We start from the raw sequence: 21573 nt of genomic DNA, 5'->3' as shown, positions 1-21573 counted from the left end.
TTTTTTATACTGTTCAGATCATTTTTAATTCCTGTTATCTGAAAACATTTTACAAAGGCACCAACAGTTGCTGAATCATCTCTGCTGCTTAATTGCGACGTATTCATGGGAGCAATAGATACCATATCTTCTTGTTGAATATTGTCTGTCACCGACGAGACGGAGCTACTACGACTTCTAGTTGCTCTGTTAGGCAAAGAAGAATATCTTGAAGAGGGGTTGGTAGGTCTAGTCATATTTAGAATAAGTAATTTCTGGATGAAAAACGTGAAATAATCATATATACACAGATGAGCTCTCATTCAATATTATGTTTTTTTGTGATATTCCAATTGGGACCGAAACTGTGTATGACCTTTGGTACCTGACTAGTATAAATGGACTTTCAATTTTTAGGGTTTAACGTGATTTTTATTGACAAACATACTATCAAGTCTTTTAAGTATTATTCCACTCATGCATATTACGAAGCATCAGTTGCCTCCGGTGTAGAAGAAAATATAAAAGAAGGAAACAATTATTTCGGCTTTTTTAATATCTTTTCTTTCTTTTTGTTCAAACTTTCTAAAATGTAATGCTTTACTCCCATACTTGTCATGCCAAATTTTTTAACCATATATTGCTTTATTTTAGTTCTTTGAAATCCAAACATGCATATCTATTATAGGCTATCATTTGGACGTATTTCTTAGGTGCACTTTAAATGTTTTTTATATCAGCTTAACCACCTCTATTCCCGGACCATTAAGTCAGTTTAACAGTAGGTACACAAAAACAATATCTTATTAAGCATACCCGTATCTAATTTTTTTCAAAAGGTTATGCAAGCTGTAAAAATACAGGAACAACGCGACTGCTCTGCGTAATTAATTCTAATGCTTGGCCGTAGCGAATTGCGCTGGTTTACTCTACTGTGAGGTCTGATACGGGAAATACTTAGACAAAAAGATACATAGCGCTGTTTTTCTACTATTTCTATAATAAAATAAAATAAAATAGAATATACTTTCCTCATAATATTCCCTTATACATCGAATAATTTGCTATATGCAACGAGTAACGTTTATGAAACCTTACCCTTTTGTGTATGTGTGTATATGTGTGTATATGTGTGTGTATGTGTGTGTTTTTGTGTGTTTTTGTGCGAGTAGTGTAGGATCAACCCTGACAATTCCCGAAGCGTTAAATACAAATGTTTATAAAGACCTCAAAAGTAATAATAGATTAAGCTTTTAGTTTCAGATACATGAGATCATTCAGTAATTAAGTTATTTGTTTAGCCACGATTTGCATCGTTTGTTTATTTGATGAATTGCATAATGTACAAAGTTTGAAGTTCCACAAAAAAAAATAACAATTGTCATCGGAGAACGTGATGTTTGCATAACTTTAAATAGTTGCTTGCAGCTTACATCACAAAATGTGTTACTACAAGATTTAAAGTCAACCCATCCCCCCACTATATTCAAGTTAAGCAAATTCGATTGTCAATCTTTGCATGGTATTGTTCCACCCGACAGAAATCACTTTGTCGGATTAATGTCAATTGTTTGGTTGGTATTGACCCAACCGATACCAAAACTGAGACATAATTGACTGCACGAAATTAATCTTTTAACTATGTGTACTTATATATCGATATAATTATACTGCTGATGCCTAAATCTTATAAAAAAATAGTGTATGAATTAATGGATAGCTATCTTCTACAACCAAATATACAAATATTGATAAGAAATTTTTGTTTGGGATCGTATTTTATTCATTACAGAGATAATGAATATATGATCAACTACAACTATTATGTTCTATTGCCAATTACACTTGACAAACAAGGCATCTTTTACAGTAACCGTTGCATGATCTGATAAATAAATGTCTCGTAATACTAAATAATTATTAGAATACTCATGCTCCCGATCCCAAGAAACTGCCCACAAACAAATACTGAACACCATGTATATTATCCGGAGCCTGCTGACAATCAGGTAATTTAATCTGGGCATTTGAAATAGTATAAACCCTCATAGTATATAAGCTCTCCAAGTGGCCCATATACCAACAGATCGCTTGGTATTACACAGAATAGGATCATTCCCTGTATTCTTTAGTTTAGTCTTCACCTAATTCCAAGAATTATCTTGTAATTGATACCAAGTAATATCCCCCCTCTACTTTTGGTTGTTGTTTGTTGTCTTTTATATTTTTATGAACACAACATCTTGCAGAAGACAGTTGAAAAAAAAAACTATATATACTTTTAAATCTAAAAGCTCCATATTCTTTGTTTGTTCTTCATTCTATACTACTCGATTTGCATCATCACTGTCTTATTTGATATCATGCCATAAAAAAGGGCGGACAGGTGCTTATCATAGATTTTGAAACTGCATTCAGAGTAGTGGCACATAAGATAAGCTTTTTATAAAAGAACGCATTCGAATGATCCTTCCTCCAGTCTTCATTTCTCTATTTCAGATTGTCAATGAACATAGGTTGCTTTAAGTGTGTGTGTTGCGAGTTGATAAAAAGGGATCTGGGATGGGGTTTACGTGTTTATTAAACCTCTCATGGCAAGTGAATTCTCGACTGTCCATGTGCTGAACTTATTTTTGCCCATCTATGTTTGTGAATTGGCTGTGAATAGAGATTTCACTGAGGTGTTCTTCTCTTTCTTTCATCGTCTTTTTGGTCGCCTTGAATGTGGTTTAGCCTCTCGAAGTTGCTTTTATTTTATGGCAGACAGTACGATCGTGCATGTTTTTTTTTTGGGTATTCTAGCTGATTGCGTTTACATGCAGCAGATGAGCACTCCGAGTGAGTTCAATAATAACTTTCCCTTTCGGATTGTTTTGTTTAGTCATGTCTAAAAGTACGATGGTTATTTTTGTGTGGTGAAAGCGACATAGAGTCTGGACGAGGTAAAAGTTCACAAAAAAAAAAGAAAAAAAAAATCGTGCATAATTGTACAATAACATGCATACGATTTATATTTATTTAAAGTGCTAAATCGTCTCAACATGACTGTTGTGGCTGCACCTATCCCGTCATTATGCTGCCCTTATAAATACTGGTGTATCACATACCTATTGAACCATTATGTCAAGGACTCAATCATACAATCTCTGTCCAACTGGCATATCCAGGTCTCATCTATTAGATTTATCCAAATATTATTTTAATAACTCAACTATACGATACCGAAGCTTTAAAAAAATGTTCATACTAACATTTTTATGCCTTGTGACCCAATTCCGTCGTCCCTTCTTTTTTTTTTTTTTTTTTTTGGATATCTCACTGCTAGAAAACATGGGAGTAAAAAGAAAATTACTGCTGAGCGACGAAAAGTAATGAGAATTGGGAAATAGGAACAAGATACATGTACATCATAACACACTTGATAAGCATGACATGATGTAAAGACATGGAAACAAGAGTTATGGTTGGTATCTAATCATGTCTAAATTATTTTCATACATTATCAAGAAGATGCTAATTTGAGAGTTTATTTTTTAACTCGGATATGGAGGTTACGAATGTTGTTGCCTTGTCTTACAATCGAATTAAAAAGATTTCGGTTTTAAAATAAAAAGTGAACACCAAAAAGAAATTTGTTGTACGCAAGTCATCTTTTGACATGTACAACTAGTAACCTCTGTATTGGAGAACTTCTTTTGAAAATGAATCTTCATAGGGTCCTTTCTTTCCCCCTTGTAGAACCTATTAGCTTATTATCATGCGGAATAAATTTTTTTTTAACACTCCATGACTTTGGATGAAGTCTGATATCGTTGTAGGAGCTTGAACTAAAAGCTTAAATTTTTTCTTACTGCAAGGTGACACACTTGTCAATGAAAAAAAAAACCTTTTGCATCTACCAACTAAAAAAAAACCATTTTTAGATTTTCAAGATGAAAGGGGCTCTGGATCATGCATATTTTACATGAAGTGCGAAATAAGCTTTATGAACGCAAATAACTATTTAAGAAAAACAGAAAAGCCTCGGTGAAAGGGTTTGCAGCAAGTGTACAGAGTTACACCATGAGATACAACATCAAATTGACATTTGTAACTTTATATTATGGTGCAACATTTTTATCCGGGCCGAGTACAAAGCTTTCTTTTTATAAAAACCCTCTTACGTGTTCTGAAATATGACATGTGAAAAAAAAAAAGATCCTTAAAATAAACTATACTAAATAGACCCAAAAAGATGACCGAATACCAACATCACCATTTTCCTGAAAAAAAAAAAAAAAAAAAAATGCCCTTGTTGTACTCAATTTGTCTTGGTGCAACTATTTCGTCCAATCCCATTGAGAGGGAGTCTTAAATTATTGAAAAGACACTTAAAGCCGATTTTTTTTTCTGACACATTATTAGTTACTTCTCTTTCTTTTTCTTATCGTTTAGAGTATTTATAACATATACAATGGCTGCTAGTAGAAACTTGGCAGACGCTTATCGTAATACCGAGGAAGGAAGTTTTGGTTTATTGAATTTCCGAGATTTAGGTGTTTCTTCAGCTGACAATGCTGAACATAAAAAGTAAGGGAAACCTCATATAATATGAAAAAGTCTTCTCGTCGTACTTATATGCCCTGTTAGGTACATGAAGGAAGGTTTGGTATTTCGGTCAGCCACCATGGACAACATGAGTGAGGAACAAGTTGATGCATTCCTCAAAGCACACAACATTAAGACCATTCTTGACTTGCGAACTGGGTATAAAAAAAAAAGGGTAGCTAGTATGTTGTTCATGGACTAACTATTCTCTTTTTTTGTAGTATGGAAGGTCGTGAAGGTTTGCCTATTGACAAGAGTTTTCCTACCTCTGCTCTCGAGACAGTAAGTTTTTTTTTTTTAATTTTTGCAGAGGGACCATGTGACATAATATTGATCCCATTTACTGCTAGCTCACTCCCGCTAATGTCATCTTGGACGATAAAAATACCCAATCCGAAGCCAATATATCCGAAGAGTACAATACAACGGGTCAAGGTAAATTGATCAGAAAGAAGTACAAGGTTGATTTTGCAGGCAGAAACTTCCAAAGATATTGTGTTTTTGGCTCCTGTTCTCTCCGATTAAAACTGTAAGTTGAAAAGGGCTATCAGTAAGAAAAAAAATAAAGAATTTGGCTAATGGAAACCATAGTTATTTAATCTATTTGATGGCATTCTGTCAGCGTCAAAAAGCATCCTATGTTGTTGGTAGAGAGGTATTATCACCTATGGGTGTTGGAAAGATGTACAGAGAATTCGCCACCTACTGTCAATCCGAGATGCTTGCTGCAATGATGGTATTCACAAACCCTGATAATTACCCCATTGAAGTTCATTGTACCCAAGGAAAAGACAGAACCGGTATTGTCTCTGCTTTTGTCTTGACCATTGCTGGCGTGCCTCAAGACGTCATTGTGAATGACTACACAAAAACCCAAAAGGGTTTAGCCCCCATTTACGATGCCATGTTGGAAGAAGTCAGAAGATCTGGTTTATCCGAAGATTTTGCCCAGGCTCCTGCTTCTGTAAGTTGTTGTTTTGGACTCTAATAATAAGTATGAGAGACTAAATTATCTTATTAAATTAGAATATGCGTGATTTCTTGAGTTTCCTCACTGAAAAATATGGCTCCGTAGAAGGTTATTTAGATGTTATCGGTTTTGGACCTGAGCTCCGTGATCGTGTTAGAAAGATTATCTGTGTATAGAATACGATAGAGAAAACAATCAGTGGGTCGTTTCTGCTTAAATAAATCGGGTCGCTGATATAAAAAAAAAAAAAAGAGATAATTTATTACATAAGCATTATTCAGATTATAGCCAATGCTTCAAAGGCACCGGCTATTAGGATCATGTATGTTTATGGTCCAATGCTAATTCTAGACAATAATGCTCTTTCTTGCATAGTCTTACTTTATATAATGGAAGCTTTTGCTTGATTTGGTTTAATTGGAATTAATTTTCAAACAATGACTTACTGGTGACGTTAAGAGTCAATTTTTGACGATAAAAATGAACAGATGATGTCTTTTTGAGGGGGGGGGCAGTCTCGAATTTAAGAAACAAGATCTTTATCAGATGATAAACAGATACAGTAAATCTCTGGCATTTTAGATTTATGCAAGGAATAACTTTCCATGACAATGATTGACATACGAGTGGGCGATCCGTCGCGTGGCATAGGATCACCCAAGTTTTTTTTTTTTTTTAAAAAAAAACAAAAATCGGATGTCTAAATCTCAATTTCTTTTTATCAGCATGAAATTGTTTAAAAAGCATTGTAAATAGTCTACAGCCAATTCTAACCTCTTTGAGACGATAAACGCCTCTATAGTTCACTGTTGGACAGAAATTAGCCGAAATGATAAGGAAAAAAAGAATGGCTGAGTCTTAGTTTAGCCAGCGAGAGAAAAAAAAGAAAATGCATGAATGTTATAAATGTTTAGTTTGGGACGCGCACTGAAGGTTTTAATCTGAAAATAGAAAAAAATATAACTAAAAAAGCTATTTTTAAAATATAAAAGGGGGAGTCAGATTTTTTACGGTGGCAAAGTGTACACACACACACACACACAAAATGCAAATTTGGCTCAGCCCAAAGTAATTTTTTTTTTTGTTATATCGCCTGTGGTTACTTTTTTTTTTTTTTTTTAGTCTGGTTATTAAATACGAGAAGGATGCTAAAAAAAAATGTCAAAATCTTTACTCAGCAAAATGATGTAATACACGGGCAATGAAAAAAAAACAGAAAAAATTGCGGGGGGGATGAAGGGTAAAAACGTGGATAAACAAAAAGGTGATACATATCTTTGCAGCATCTCCAACAATGAAGCACATCCCCCACAAGCCGAGGGAAGAAGTTTAATTGGTTCATGACAAAAAGGTGGCAGATGACTGGGTGGATGCAAAATCATGACGCCATTGCTACACACATAAATTTATAAGCAAAAAGAAAAAAAAAAGAAATGTTTGTTCTACAAGGTAGGGACTCATTGATAAATGTTTATATTAAGTTTGGGGAAGAGGAGAAACTTTTTTGACGACAAGAAATTCTTTTTTTTTAATAATCTGCAACACCTTGATTATTTATTATTTTTAGGGTTAAAGTTCCGCTCGCTAATTTTTTATAAATGTTTGTCTCCCCCATTCATTTCGGATGCTTCTCTTTCTTCTTTCAATAACTTTTTTTCTTATTTATTGGCCACAACAACAACAACAAAAGATATGGCAGATCTATTTAAAGCAAAAGAACGTGAATTTTACATTGAATTGAATCAAGAGAAATACTTTTTCCCTGGCGATACTATCTCGGGTAAAAGGGATAGCTTTTTGTTTTATGAAAAAAAGAGACTAATAGTAAATATGCCCTTAGGTGATGTTGTGCTCAATTTAACAAAGGGGACAAAGATTAATAACATCAAGGTGACGCTGGACGGTACAGTTGATTTAGGAGGAAGAAGTATATCCTTGTTTTCCAAGTTTACTATCATTGCTCAATCACCGGATGGAGACAAGGCACATCATCTTGATGCGTATACCCATCGATTTCCCTTCAAAATTACTATTCCCACCTCAGACAAGTATAATGTCCCAAGTACACTGGAAGTAAGTAATGAAAGGGGATGGTTCTTGTTTTTATTATTAAACCCCCACATGTTATTTTTTTTGTAGATTTCCAAACTCGTGGAAGTCAGCTATCGAATCACAGCAACATTGATCAAACCATTTGTTTTTGGAAGATACAGCGCACAGGCCATTGCTCCTATCACCGTTTTAGAAAACATTAATGTGGAGTCTGAAGATTATCACGGTGATATATTTGTAGAAAAGGAATTGTGTTTATTTGGAACAGAGGATCCTGTAAAGGTTTCTACCAACATTGGAAAACGTGCAGCTGTAAAAGGTACATACATAATTCTTTAAGGGGCAGGACTTAACACTAACATGGACTCTCTTATAAAAAAAAAGGTGATGTGATTCCAATCTATGTCACAGTCAAGCATATTGGTGTGATGGTTCGTGACAAGGCTATTTCAGTTCAATTATTACGATCCGTGTATTACGGCAAAAACAAGTAAAAAAGAAAAAAAAAAAGGGCAGTGTGTGACAGAATAGTGTATTAATAGCCTACATTTTGTATCACCCTTTTTAGCTCCGAATTATATGGACCCAAAGTGTTGAAAGAAGTAACAGCAAACATTGAGATATCTGGACCTGTCAGTTTCAGCAAGACATTTGCGTTAAAATTAGCGATTCCAAAGAACACATGTCCTACCGTAGATAAATCAGGTCAAGCATTTAAGATTGAATACACGTTACGTGTGTCGGTGAATTTAAATGAGGAAAATCCATATCGTCAAGAAATACCTCAAGATATTGTTCTTTTCAATGTACCCTTTACAATTGGTACCTATCCTAAACTCTCTTTTAATATCGACGACGATGATGAATCAGACGAGGATGAGTATATTCCACCTATCAGTGATAGTGCATCCAACCATTCTTCTGAATTAAATGAAGTCACAAAGACAATGCAAGACATGGATTTAAGTGAAGTCAGTTCACCCATCCTTCAACAAGATGCGATTACACCACTTCCACCTCTTTCTCCATCTTCGAAACCCACCTATGTGGCTCCCCTAATGAAATCTCCTCCTAGACCCATCTCTGTGAATCAAGGTATCTATAAGCCAAACGCACCTTCACCCATCGCAGTAGAGAAGCACGAACATGACCATCAACCGACAGAAAACGACCTGGCAACGAAGCCATTACCTCTTATAGCTGAATCTCCCATCTGTAATGAGGAGGAGGAGGAGGAAGGTAGGACGACTGTCACACCACCTCCTGAAGATGCTACCACCGGGGTGACACCACCTTCTCCTTTTATTATAAAACCTGCTGGGATCAGTCCCTCTGACATCTTTAATGATTATAATCCTGGATTATCACCGACTATTTCACCTGTGCAAGGACCTGATAGTTTAAACAGTATGCCAGCCACTGCAGCAGCACCTGGATTAGGAAGAAACAAATCGTTTCATCTGATAGTTCGTAATAATAATCAGGAGATATCGACTGTGCCACCCGAAACAACCCATTACGGAGGCAGTTTACCTAATAATACGGGATTTATTCCTCGACCCACGTCGTCTAACGGACATTATACCACTTCACCACCTCAACCAAGCCCATCCACTAGTAGTCATACCCATGGTGGATTTGCAGCCGCTCAAATGCCTTTTGGATATCCTCCCCAACCTACCCCCTCCATGAGTAATCATACCCAACATGGATTTCCACCTCAACCCACACCTTCTGTGAGTACTGGCTACAATGGGTATCCATCTCGACCACCACCTCAACAACAAAACTATCCTCCTTACCATCATACAGGAGGGTATCCTTATACACAACCTGGGTTTGGTGGAGGGATGCCAGAGCCTCAAATGAATTATCCATTTGGGGGACCCATCCATACCATGCCTATGCCACAATTTGGTGGAATGCCATCACAGTCATCTGGGTATCCACGTCCACCTTCATCCTATCCCTACCATCGTAATTAAAGAAAGTATACCTCCCCCCCCCTCCCTCATTTTAGAAATATTTTGTACATTTTAACAAAAAAATAAAGCACACACACACACACACACACACTTTAAACATTTGTATCTGACGCTGAGTAAAAAAGAGGTTTCAACCCCCCTTCCCCAAGGTGAACATGGATGACTGTTACCCGTTTTTTTGTTTGTGTTTATATCATGAAAGAAGTGTCAAGATAAAATATAAAAAAATGCTTGGCGTACATAAGAAAAGTTACATCATATTGTATATCCTGCAAATAGGTATGACAGGAAAAAGATATCCCCAGGTTACGCGAGGTGAACAATGACGAAAAAAAGAGAAACCCTGTGACTTTTATTTTTTGGAACAAAAAGGGTTTTTCTGTTTCATTCTTTCACTCTTTTTTATTCTTTTTTTTTTTGTTTTCAAAAGATAGATATATAAAAAAAAACATGGGTATTAAAATTAATTCACCATTACCTTCCAGTTTAGCTTGTAGGTCAAAAGACGTCCATGCAACTATGTAAGGGTATACTAACTCTATCTTAGCTGAATGTAGGAAAGCTTCACGCATATTGAACAGTTTCACAGGTAAAACAAAAAAAGAATTCGAAAAAAGGGAGTGTAGTTTTAAAAAATATTAATAAAATTGGGATGGGTGGAAATGATATAGATAATGGCAAAGGTGTGGATATTATGATTCCTCCTCATATACTCTATCATGCCAAGGGATTAGCTATTTTCACTGTATTAAAAGCAGGATTTCTATTCTCGGGTCGTGCTGGTTCAGGACTTGTAGTTGCAAAGTAAGGTTTATTTTTTTTTCTTGGCAATAAAAGTAAACGAACTGACTCTGTGTGTAATATTAGATTATCAGATGGCAGTAAGTTTTTTTTTTATATATATAGGTGTATGTGTGAAACCCGAATTATTTATTAAGAAATGATGTCATGGTAAAACAGGTTGGTCTGCTCCCTCTGCTATTATGACAGGTGGTATGGGATTTGGTGGTCAAGTCGGTGCTGAATTAACCGATTTTATTATGGTTTTAAATACAACCTCCGCTGTCAAGACATTCATGCACCATGGCTCCATTACCCTAGGTGGCAACATTTCAGGTAAAATACACTTTTTTTATAGATGGTAGATCCTTTCTTTTCTTTTTTTTAATAACACATGACACAGTGGCGGCTGGACCTGTGGGTAGAAATGCAGAAGCTTCGGGTACAGCGTCCTTGAAAAGTGTAGCAGCCGTGTATTCGTATAGTAAAACCAGAGGTTTATTTGCGGGTGTGTCATTGGAAGGGTCCGTGATATTCGAACGTTTTGATGCCAATAAGAAAATGTATGGTTGTAAAGTGAAGGCCAGAGATTTATTAAATGGTTCGATTCCACCACCTCCAGCAGCATCGGAACTCTATCGAGCGTTAGAGGTAAAGACAACCATGACAGGAGCTAGAGATTTCAATCGATTCGATGAGTCACGTAGTAGTCTTTCAACTACGGATTCACAACCAAGGTCCTTTAGTCGAGCTGCTATTCATAGTATGGCCAAAGGAGGAGGAGGAGGTGGAATGGGTACGGTTGGTGGTGGTAGTTTAGCTTTGACGTCGCATGGGTCTGATTATGATCCACCATGGACCCCATCAGAGAGCACAGAAAGTTCACTGGTGCTAAGTAGAACAGAAGTCCCTAGAGCACGCGCCTTGTTTAATTTTACGGGCGAACAGGAAGGAGACCTGGTATTTCATAAGGGTGATATCATTACCATTACTAAAAAGACAGATACACAAAATGATTGGTGGACTGGCAAATTGAATGATCGAGAAGGCATTGTAAGTGTAACAGTGAGAAGAAGAAGAAAAAAAGAATTAAATATGTTGTCATTTTTTTTTAGTTTCCAGCCAATTTTGTTCAAATGGTAGTGTAAAAAAAAAACCCCTTTTATGATGTGCAACATAATGTTTGTTGTTTACGTGTACAATCTTCATCTCCGCTCTCTCTCTCCTCCCCCCCCTTTTCTTCCCCGTCTTATTTTAATTGTTAATAATAAAAAAAAAATACCTCTCTCTTTTTTTTTTTTTTTTTTTTTTCTTCTCTTTCCTGCAAAAAAAATAAAAATAAAAAAATATTTATACACCCATGAGCTCTGAAAGTGATTTTGATATGGTAATGAGCTTGCTTGAATGAAAGGGGAATAGAGATTAACACCTGCTTTTTTATCTTTTACAGTACGAGGAGGAGTCTGAGTTTGGTAGTTCCATGAGTGGTAAAAAAATAAAAAAAAATAAAAAAAAATAAAAAAAGAAAGAGAAAAAAAAGCAGGTTGCTAATGTTGGGCCATCCGTTTTGATTAGGAAGTGGATATAACAGTAATGACGAAGGCATGGAAGACTTTGATCCCGATACCAAACCAAAAGCATACCAAGTTGAATACAACGTCTTGAGCTGTAACCATTTAAAGAGTAAACAAGACAAGGAAGTATCTCAAGTGTCCATCATTCTAGGTAAGTAGGAGGAGGAGAAGCAGGAATTTGGATGAAAAACAAAAAAAAAATTAATATGTACAAATTAGGATTGTCGACAGAAGATGCAGCGACTTTACTACGCTATTTTCGTTGGAATAAGGAAAAATTATTCGAACAATACATGGAATCCTCTGAAAAGGTATTGAGACAAGCCGGTGTTTCCTCTGTTTCGAATTTAAGGCATGCTTTAGTATTGGCTAGAGATGTGGGAGGTGATTTCATGTGTGAGATATGCTGTGACGACTCACCCGACATGGAAACCATCAGTATATCCTGTGGACATCGATTCTGTAAGAAATGTTACACGCATTACATTAACCAGAAAATAAGAGAAGAAGGAGAAAGTAGAAGAATACAATGTCCAGAAAATAATTGTCCAGTCATCGTTGATGAAAAGACCGTGGCATTGTTGGTCGATAACGAAACAAACCTCAAATACCATGAATTGTTAAATAGAACATTTGTGGATGACAATGATTTCCTAAGATGGTGTCCTGCCCCAGACTGTGAATACGCCATCGAATGTACTGTACCAAGTACCTCTTTAAATTCAATCGTACCAACTGTCCAATGTTTATGTCATTGTAGATTTTGCTTTGGATGTGGTTTGGATGATCATCAACCCTGTATCTGTATACTCGTTAAAAAATGGTTACAGAAATGTGAGGATGATTCAGAGACAGCAAACTGGATTTCAGCCCATACAAAAGAATGTCCTAAATGTCACTCCACTATCGAAAAGAATGGTGGTTGTAACCACATGACCTGTAGAAAGTGTAGATACGAGTTTTGTTGGGTCTGTATGGGTCCTTGGTCAGAGCATGGTACTTCTTGGTACACATGTAATAGATATGATGAAAAGAGTAGTGAAAATGCAAGAGATAATCAAACACAGTCAAGAGCAAGTTTAGAGAGATATCTGCATTACTACAATAGATATGCAAATCATGAACAATCAGCCAAATTAGATCAAGACCTCTATCAAAAGACAGAAAAGAAGATGGAGGAAATGCAACAGACAAGTGATCTGTCATGGATTGAAGTACAATTTCTTAAAAAGGCAGTGGATGTAACCGTTCAAAGTAGAACTACACTCAAGTGGACTTACGCCTTTGCCTTTTATCTTGACAGAACCAACGAAACAGAGCTATTTGAGGTACAGTCCTATCTCATTTCTTTTTTATCCTCTCAATCTTAAACATTCTCTCTTCCTTTTTTTTTGTAAATATCACAGGATAACCAGCGTGACTTGGAAATGGCCACAGAACAATTATCAGAACTCTTGGAAAAACCTTTAGAACCACAAAAGATTGCTGAATTAAGACAGGCTGTATTAGATAAGACGGTCTATGTTAAATTAAGAAGAGAAATTTTGTTAGAAGACACTGCAAAGGGTCTACAAGACGGAAGATGGAAGTTTTTCGTTGATTTAAAATAAAAAAAAAAATACATTACAGTGTGACTCTCTTTTTTTATAGCCCCTCCTCCTCTCTCTCTCCCCCCCCCCTTCCCAGCCCACCAATGAGTTTTAATACCCTCTCCCTTTTTTTTGCGCCTTTTTCTTTTTTTTCTTTGCAGATAATGATACCACGCTCTGGTAAAGTTATGGGTCAGTTTGCTCGTTTCTCTTCTAAATCAAGAATGCAATATGCTATCAAAAACGAAAATTCAAGCAATAAATCAACGTAAGCTTTCCTTTTCTTTTCCTTACCTATCTTAACACTCCCCTTTATAACTTATTGCCTTAGATCGCTTCATAAACAGTTGAAAGACGATGCATCATCCAAAAATTATTCATTCATTCCATATGCATCACCCTCTCAACATAAACCTTCCTCAGTCACAAGTAGTCGTAGTACTCAATCTTCCTCAGTGGGAAGCAGTCGAAGTGCTCAATCTTCTTCAGTCGTAGTACAACCTGCCTCCAACCCATTTAACACCACCACTACCACCACCAACACCACCACCAACAACACGAACACGATGACCAAGGAAGAAGAGAAACTATTATTAAAAAAGGAACGGGAGCGACAAGCGATAGCCCGAACTGAAAACAATGCACGATTTAAGGAATACCTGTTACGATTACCACCTCTGAGTTATCCTAGTCATTACAAGGTCGACTGTGTGTCTACGTTAGAGGAAACCAACAAAAAATTAGCACAGCTCTTGAAAAACAACAAGGAGAAAGTGTTTGGTGTTGATCTTGAATGGCCACCTTGTTTTGTCAAGGGACAAGTAGAGAATAAAGTGACGCTTGTACAAATTTGTTCTGCAGATAGTATCTTGTTAATTCAAGTGGCACGTATACAAGGCGGTAAGATAATATACACACACACACACACGGTTGATGATGAGGATAGTCTGGAAAAATTGATGATTTAAAATTTAGGATTCCCACCCCAGTTACGCCAGTTCTTTGAAGATAAGACGATTTTAAAAAGCGGTGTGAATATTGGTGCAGACGGTCTTAAATTACATCGCGATTTCGGTTTTATCACCAATGGGCTTTTGGAACTGCGTGATCTAGCGGAAATGACTAAATCCCCAAAGTTGGAATTTTCCCACTTGAGATCTCTACGCGCTTTAACGGGTCTTTTTGTAAGGAAGTCCAACCACAAAAAAAAAAAGAGAATTATATTCATTCGAAACTGACATTTCTATTTATTATAGCTGGAGCAGAATATGGCAAAGGGAAAGGTTCGTTTAAGCAATTGGGCTGTGTCTAAATTATCTCCTTTACAAATCAAATATGCTGCACTGGATGCCTATGTAAGATGTTGACCTCGTCCTCTTTTGGTTCTTTCACCCTCTAACACTCTCTCTCTATATATATATATAGGCATCTTATCAATTGTATGTGGTATTGAACGAATTGAAGGATACCAGTAAATCAATACATATAAGGCATCTGGTAAATGAAGGTGTGTCTGAGGCAAATCAGGTAAAAAAGACCAAGAATGGACAACAACAAAAACCAGCTTCCAAGGTAATAAATAAAAAATCATGCTTTTTTTTTTTCTTTTTCTCTGATGTTTTTCTATTTAAGCAGCAGATAGGCCACCTTTCGGGTCCTTCATCCACTGTTACTATCGTAAAGAAGAAGCAATAGAAGAAGAAGAAGAAAAATTGACAAAAGACTTTTTTGGTGTACATAACATTTCCTCTCTCTCCCCTTGTGAATATTATATAATAGTTCTTTGATTTTTTTTGCTTTTTTTTTCTTTTTTTTTTTTTTTCTTTTTTTTAAAAAAAATAATTTTTTTAACTATACACACACACACACACACAAAACACACACACACACACACACGTACACTACCCATGAGAACACACTGATGGGAATAAATACATAAAATGTTCTGAGAATACATTTTAAAAATCAAATTTCCCCCTCCCCTCCTCATTTAGGCAAAATGTCACTTTTTTTCTCGTGTCACCCCACAGATTTTCATTTTAAAAAATATATGAACTTATATATCCCATTGCTCTTTGTCTGCTATACTAAACTGATAGCGTATCATACCCATACAGCATACAGCAACCTTTTTTTTTTTTTGTAAATAAAGATAGACGCACTCTATCCAATTTTAAAAAGATTGCATGAAAGATATCACTTGTACAACATTCAGCTTTTTGAAAGAGTCACATGCTTATTACTTCACCCACATTTGTTACTTTTCATCTTACATAGTGTGTAATTGCTCTTTTAAATACTTTTGGCGGGAAAAAATCTCCCGGAAGTAAATCACAACAAGTCATAGAAAGTGAGGATGAAGGTCATCCAACTTTATGATTTGTTGTGGTATTGTACTTTTATTCTGCATAATCAGCATAGAGATATATCTTATGTAGACACTCCTGCAACAATCTTGGCTGGGACCCATAGATAATGAGATTGTAGCTTGATAACGCTTTGACCAAAGCAAAAAAAAAAAAAAAAAAAAAAAAAAAAAAAACCTGGTCTTAATAAGCCAAAGACTTTCGGATCAAATAGGGAGAGCTCATATTCAGAGTTCAATTTTCATTAATATCTTTCAAAATGACATTGATCTTTTTATCTAAAATGGATCTGTTTAAGTTGAAAGCTCCAAATCATTGTCGAAACACTTCTTCGTTTAGATATGTTTTGTTAATAAAAGCCTTTGATTCGAGTTCGCCACTAAAAAGAGAGAAAAAAAAATGTCGCCAGTCATTTTGTAAGAAACCATTTGATTTGTACATGGCAGTTACTTCATTTCTCACAAAGTGTACAATATCAGTTAAGGGTATAACATTCATAAAAATAGTTGTAATTGGATGCCGCTGTGTACGTATTTTTTTTTATTATTATTTTTCTCCTCAAACTAGTAGGTTGTTGTGAGTAGGAACAACTTATTTTTTATCAACATTTCATCATTTTTTAGTATGTGGATTCATATTTATAATAGCACTAATCTGTCTTACAAGCGAATCGCAGGACTGTCAAAGGATATATAAATAGCTCACTTTGGCTTATCGGCTAAAACACTATTGCCTGTAACACAAAAGGTATGTCTATAATCAAGTTTTTGGCGCAAAAGAAAACACGCAGAATTAGAGAGGGGTATATTTTTCATTCAATGTGGTTCTTTGTTGTAAAATAACACGGTAATCACTTGAACCTTAGTGATTAGCAGCCGGTACAATCCAACACTAAATTTCAATTTGTTCTTACAGTATAAACATATCGTTGATCAAATGGGGACGAGTTCCGATCTTTTTGATACACAAATGAAATTCGTGGAACCAGGCTATTCTTTTCCGTTGATATTCTCCTTTTGTATTTTTTCTTTTTCTTTTTCTTTTCTTTTTCTTTTCTTTTTCTTTTTTTACTTTGACAGTGAGATGGAAGAGTATTATGATTTTTGTCAACGCGCTTTTTGCATTTTTTTTTGTAAGTGAAAAAAAAAAACATTTCATAAAAAATTACAGTTACTTAGCCAAAATAGGCATTCTCGAAAATGGAATGAGAATGCGTCTATTTCCTACAGGCATTAGAGAAGGACAATTATTACAACGTAAATTAGTGTGAGTATACATTTTTTTTTTTATGAAATGGATCGACGTTTCAAATTGTATTTAATTGTTCAATGAAACAAATTATTATATCAGTGATATAAGCTCTTCTATATTATACGATATTCAAAGTGAACTTATATTGCAGTACGGAACTGAGGCTGATGAAAATAGACAGTCTGCCGAAACAAATCACTCGATTTTTTACGTCAATAACGTATTTATAAAATTAGACGAAATTTATCAAAAGATGCAGGAAAACGACACTGATGTACATGATCAAATCATTTTACAGGGAGCGGAAATCATTTTACGAAATTTAAACCGCTCATATTCTCAATTTTTCATAAACAGTAAACTAAACAAATCTAATTCAGATTGCGACTTTCTTTTTGTTGTACCGACACGGTGGAACGATGGCATAAAAGAAGATCTACTTCGTCCCCTTTACATTCGCGCTGGTCTCATCCAAAAACAAGATCACCCTGACAGATTGTTGTTCTCCAGTCAGCTGGATTTGGATTTTTGTTATCTTCAATACCTAGACTACGTACCTTCTGCAAGAATGAATACAAAGATCAGAAATGGTAGACATTACATCTTGTATGCATTCAACTTTAGTAACACCCACTTGTCTATCACATTGGATCTATTTTCTGCTCAATACCCTCCGGGATTAACAACCAAGGGTAAATATGTCCCGCGAGTTTTGAACTCGGTTTATTTCACTGTGCCATTACCCAGTTATGTACAAGAGAGCCATATTGATTGGGACAGTATGGATCAACCGTCGAGTTTAAATACAATAAACAATGATGAATGGGATCAATCCGGAAGTGATGAACTGGTAGATGATGACAGATCTATAGATACTCAGGAATCTGTAAACAGTGAGCTAATGAAGACAGAAGGAGTCTATAAAAAGACCCTAATGTCCATCCAGACCCAACTTTTGCGTGAAACACAAAACTTGGCAAAGTACAACAGCGGTACAAAATACACCGCTATCGTCATAACAAATTTAGGGGAATATGTAGAGGAAAATTGTAACCTGTTTCATTCATCAATTCACTGGATTAAAAAGATAAGTGAGGATCTGTTTGGCAGCACATCAATGACTTTTGGGCGCTATGCTGACCTATATCACCAAGTTCGAGATCTCAATGCTTTTAACGGAGGAAATCAAGTGCTCGGGAAATACGTAGAAAAGTCGAATAGTACCAGACCTCCTTTAATTATAACTGAGAATATCAAGAGCCATAAAGCTTTGTCGGCCTCTTTATTTAAACACTTAAAACCAAATTGCATCATAAATATTGGTACTTTAAAATACAAGTATATACGACTGACAGAAAAAAAACTTACCTTACTTTTGTGAAAACAGACGTGTTATCCAAAGAAATAATGTTTAATTGTGCGGTTTTAAAAAGCAGTGGGGAGACAGAGATGCTGACTGATTACAATGAATGGTAGTAGGATAATCTAAACTATTTAAATGACGTATATGACTGGCTAACCATACGCCTTATACAAATAGCGGAATTTGCCCACTGGATACTTTTTTCCAACAATCAAGCATCTATGCAAAACCTGTACTTCAACTTACTAAGAGGTAAGTATTTGTTTAGTAGTGCTCAAAACTATAGTTACTTAAAATCGCTTGTACAGGTTCGTATCTTTTATGGAAACGAATTTTAAGGATGTAATGGATATTTCTTTCAACCATGACGAGCAAACGATAAGAGACAATTGTAATATGTATGCTATTAAAGAATTAAAGACCCCACCGAGCATCCGAACTAGGTAAAAACTTTAAACACATGGCAACTCATATTGAAAGTGACTAAATGATTATTATTACAGATTAAAAACTTTCGCAAAAAAGCAGTTTCGCAGCAAGAAGAGAGTGCAGATAAACACTAGCCAACAGCTTAACCGGAAAACGTATACGGCTGCAATGAAAGATGCGAGTTTACAAATTGACAGCTATGTTGCCAAGGGTGTTCTGGATGAGTTTTTTGCGTGTAAAAAGCAAAGAAACAGGCTTCTTATTAAAGACGAACCATTCCTACTTGTTCGCCAGAAAAAATACATCCACCTTTTTCTCATCATGTATTTCGCTTACCTCAACAAACTGATTAACGAAAAGTTGCCCACAATTCTGGGTAATCAGTGGAAAAACAGAAATATTGGATATAATGTGTTCATAGAAAAGGTGCTTCTGGAAAATGTCTTTGGATCTATAAAAGAAAATTTTTTGATTGAAAGTAGTTTACTTTTCAACACAGACGACTTTAAGAAAGTACGTTTTTCAACACGTGGAGAAGGAATACTACCCTCAATTCAAAATAAGCTCAATTTGGAGCTTCCTCTTCAAACGTATTTTGTCACAGCCCAGCTACATTTATCATATATACAAGTTACCCTGCATAAGGTTGTTAGAGTCACGTCTCTTTCAGAATACGCATCCACTATTATTGTTCGTGATAAAGTTTTACAGATCGAAAATGTGGTCGACTCGATATGCAAATATATCTGGGAGCATACTAAAAGCAATGGTATAACCAATCGCTGTAGTTCTATGGACATGGCCGAATGCTCTCAATGTGATATATTTTCGCTAAAAAAGTTGAGTGATGTTATGGAAAAGTTAAAAGCTTACATTTCAGAAATTGTAAGTTTATTTAAATCAAAGATGATCACAGCGTAACCTTCCCCTCTACAATCATCCTTTTTTATTTAGTTCGCATCAAGCAGAAATGAATTGATTATGGATGAACAAAAGTGTGTAAAAATTAGTAGAACGTGTGAATGTCATATTCAGATGTCTCTCCGTGATACCATTGATATCGGAATAAAGCCAGCAATACAAAAGCTTACAGATACAGTAGCAGCATCACTAGTGAGTACCAAACTATTTGGAAACTATGAAATAGATCATGCATTTATTTTTGAAGAACTATTTGGGTTACCTTATGATACTCCACTTGGGATGGCTTACATAAAGGTTGTACAAGAATCCCTTGATAACAGTATTGAATTGAAAGAAAAAGACACGCAAGGTTATTTTCTAAAAGAAAGCGTGTATCAAATATTGAAACCCATCAAAGGAACCAAACCGTACATGTATGATACTTTTATTAAGGGTGATTTGCAGCAAGTGTCAAGCAAAACGTATGCGCTATATGTTAAACCTAACATTCCCGAAGAGTGTGGACATGTCTCTCTAACATGGAAACACCTCAAGGATGGTACAACAGTTACAGTAAAGAGGGATGGCTCAGCCATAATCATAATTGAAAAGGGCCAGAGGATTCCAAACACAGGAGTATTTGTACATTTTGATATTGAAGTAAAAAAAAACCCCCCCTATGATTTTACTGATGGCGATATTGAACTAAGTAAGTGGATTCTGTAAGATTTAAGCAATGATGTATTTATATATAATCTTCTTATATTCAGGGATGATCAGGATTACTTCCGCCGTAAACACCGCATTAGATCAAAGTGTTCGATTAGACGCGATCTCTTACGATGAATTAACTTCGTTTACATTCAATTATCGGGGACATATTCCTCCTGTTACTTTAAAAATTGACCCTGTTAGTTTCAACTCTTCACTTTATTTTTCGATCGATAGTACCTTTTGTGTGGAGTATGAACTATTTGATTTGATTCCGGATGTAACCTCCGAAGAGCGTTTGACATTGGCTTACTTTTAAACAATAAAAGCCTGGTAAATGACAGTTCAATAAATTTTACAGTGTGTAACAATCATATTGTACAACGAAAATAATTTTTTATTTTTTACAGGCTTTGCTGCTTATTATTTTATGAATATGTCACTGTTTTATTAATAATCCTAACATGCATTTTAAGAACTATTACTAGTGTCTTAGCATTGCTATCCTTCGATATGACATTAATATTATCTAAAATAAATATGTCCAAGCTGAAAGCTTCAATAATCCTTGCCGAAATACCTTTTCGTTTAGATATACTTTGTTAATAAAAGCCCTTGATTTACGTTTGTTACTAAAAAGAAAGAAATTGTCGTCAGTCATTTTGTAAGAAATCATTTAATTTGTACTTCTCACAGACTGTACAATACTATTTTAGGCTATAATATATTCACGAGGATATATAAACTTGTGATGTGATGCCATTTTTTCGCATTTTTTTTTAAATGATAGCTCTGAACTATTACGTTTTTCTGTTGGGAGCGAGTTGCAGGAGTGTCGAAGAAAGATACTTCTTAGTCAAAAAAGGGAAAAAATTTAAACCATAAAATGAGATTATAGCTCATATGAACAGGCCACTTTGGCTTATAGAAAAAGATTCGTCGGCTACAAACTTGTATTGTCTGTAACACAAAGGTTTGCCTATATATTTTTTTTTTGTAGTTGTCTACAAAAAATTTTGAACTGGTTTGTCTAT

At 35.5% G+C, this 21573-nt stretch overlaps 7 protein-coding genes across 7 annotated transcripts; all 7 read left to right on the top strand.

The window, feature by feature from the left end:
* The first annotated feature begins 4382 nt into the window (after positions 1-4382).
* Positions 4383-5005, top strand: EV154DRAFT_153902 (uncharacterized protein). The gene is made up of 3 exons (XM_051594122.1): positions 4383-4548; positions 4609-4848; positions 4917-5005. The coding sequence occupies exons 1-2, from the start codon at positions 4433-4435 to the stop codon at positions 4766-4768; spliced, it is 276 nt and encodes a 91-aa protein (XP_051450452.1). The 5' UTR covers positions 4383-4432; the 3' UTR covers positions 4769-4848; positions 4917-5005.
* EV154DRAFT_432618 (protein-tyrosine phosphatase-like protein) lies at positions 4789-5554 on the top strand (the record flags this gene model as incomplete). Its single annotated transcript, XM_051596682.1, has 3 exons — positions 4789-4848; positions 4917-5095; positions 5158-5554. 3 exons carry the CDS (start codon positions 4789-4791, stop codon positions 5552-5554), a joined length of 636 nt encoding a protein of 211 aa, XP_051450451.1.
* Positions 5555-7228: 1674 nt separating this feature from the next.
* Positions 7229-9573, top strand: EV154DRAFT_488489 (uncharacterized protein; the record flags this gene model as incomplete). The annotated part of the gene is made up of 5 exons (XM_051599124.1): positions 7229-7316; positions 7377-7609; positions 7676-7907; positions 7973-8078; positions 8157-9573. The coding sequence occupies 5 exons, from the start codon at positions 7229-7231 to the stop codon at positions 9571-9573; spliced, it is 2076 nt and encodes a 691-aa protein (XP_051450450.1).
* A 408-nt stretch (positions 9574-9981) lies between these two features.
* On the top strand, positions 9982-11614 carry EV154DRAFT_453995 (uncharacterized protein). The gene is made up of 7 exons (XM_051597299.1): positions 9982-10066; positions 10121-10162; positions 10245-10377; positions 10441-10454; positions 10534-10689; positions 10757-11406; positions 11469-11614. Exons 1-7 carry the CDS (start codon positions 10024-10026, stop codon positions 11499-11501), a joined length of 1071 nt encoding a protein of 356 aa, XP_051450449.1. The 5' UTR covers positions 9982-10023; the 3' UTR covers positions 11502-11614.
* Positions 11615-13568, top strand: EV154DRAFT_453990 (uncharacterized protein). The gene is made up of 5 exons (XM_051597298.1): positions 11615-11740; positions 11804-11840; positions 11929-12078; positions 12147-13255; positions 13334-13568. Exons 1-5 carry the CDS (start codon positions 11714-11716, stop codon positions 13535-13537), a joined length of 1527 nt encoding a protein of 508 aa, XP_051450448.1. The 5' UTR covers positions 11615-11713; the 3' UTR covers positions 13538-13568.
* Positions 13569-13662: 94 nt separating this feature from the next.
* Positions 13663-15248, top strand: EV154DRAFT_153793 (ribonuclease H-like domain-containing protein). Its single transcript, XM_051594121.1, has 7 exons — positions 13663-13784; positions 13848-13924; positions 14071-14416; positions 14492-14700; positions 14773-14871; positions 14942-15088; positions 15152-15248. Exons 2-7 carry the CDS (start codon positions 13874-13876, stop codon positions 15209-15211), a joined length of 912 nt encoding a protein of 303 aa, XP_051450447.1. The 5' UTR covers positions 13663-13784; positions 13848-13873; the 3' UTR covers positions 15212-15248.
* A 1712-nt stretch (positions 15249-16960) lies between these two features.
* On the top strand, positions 16961-20910 carry EV154DRAFT_532463 (uncharacterized protein). Its single transcript, XM_051603914.1, has 10 exons — positions 16961-17014; positions 17070-17148; positions 17233-17353; positions 17432-18455; positions 18521-18605; positions 18674-18748; positions 18805-18939; positions 19000-19810; positions 19880-20537; positions 20599-20910. Exons 1-10 carry the CDS (start codon positions 16966-16968, stop codon positions 20856-20858), a joined length of 3297 nt encoding a protein of 1098 aa, XP_051450446.1. The 5' UTR covers positions 16961-16965; the 3' UTR covers positions 20859-20910.
* Positions 20911-21573: the final 663 nt, after the last annotated feature.

Source organism: Mucor mucedo (genome assembly GCF_025094135.1).
Source record: "Mucor mucedo strain NRRL 3635 chromosome Unknown EV154scaffold_251, whole genome shotgun sequence".
NCBI lineage: Eukaryota > Fungi > Mucoromycota > Mucoromycetes > Mucorales > Mucoraceae > Mucor > Mucor mucedo.
This window is presented reverse-complemented; position numbering and strand designations above follow the sequence as displayed.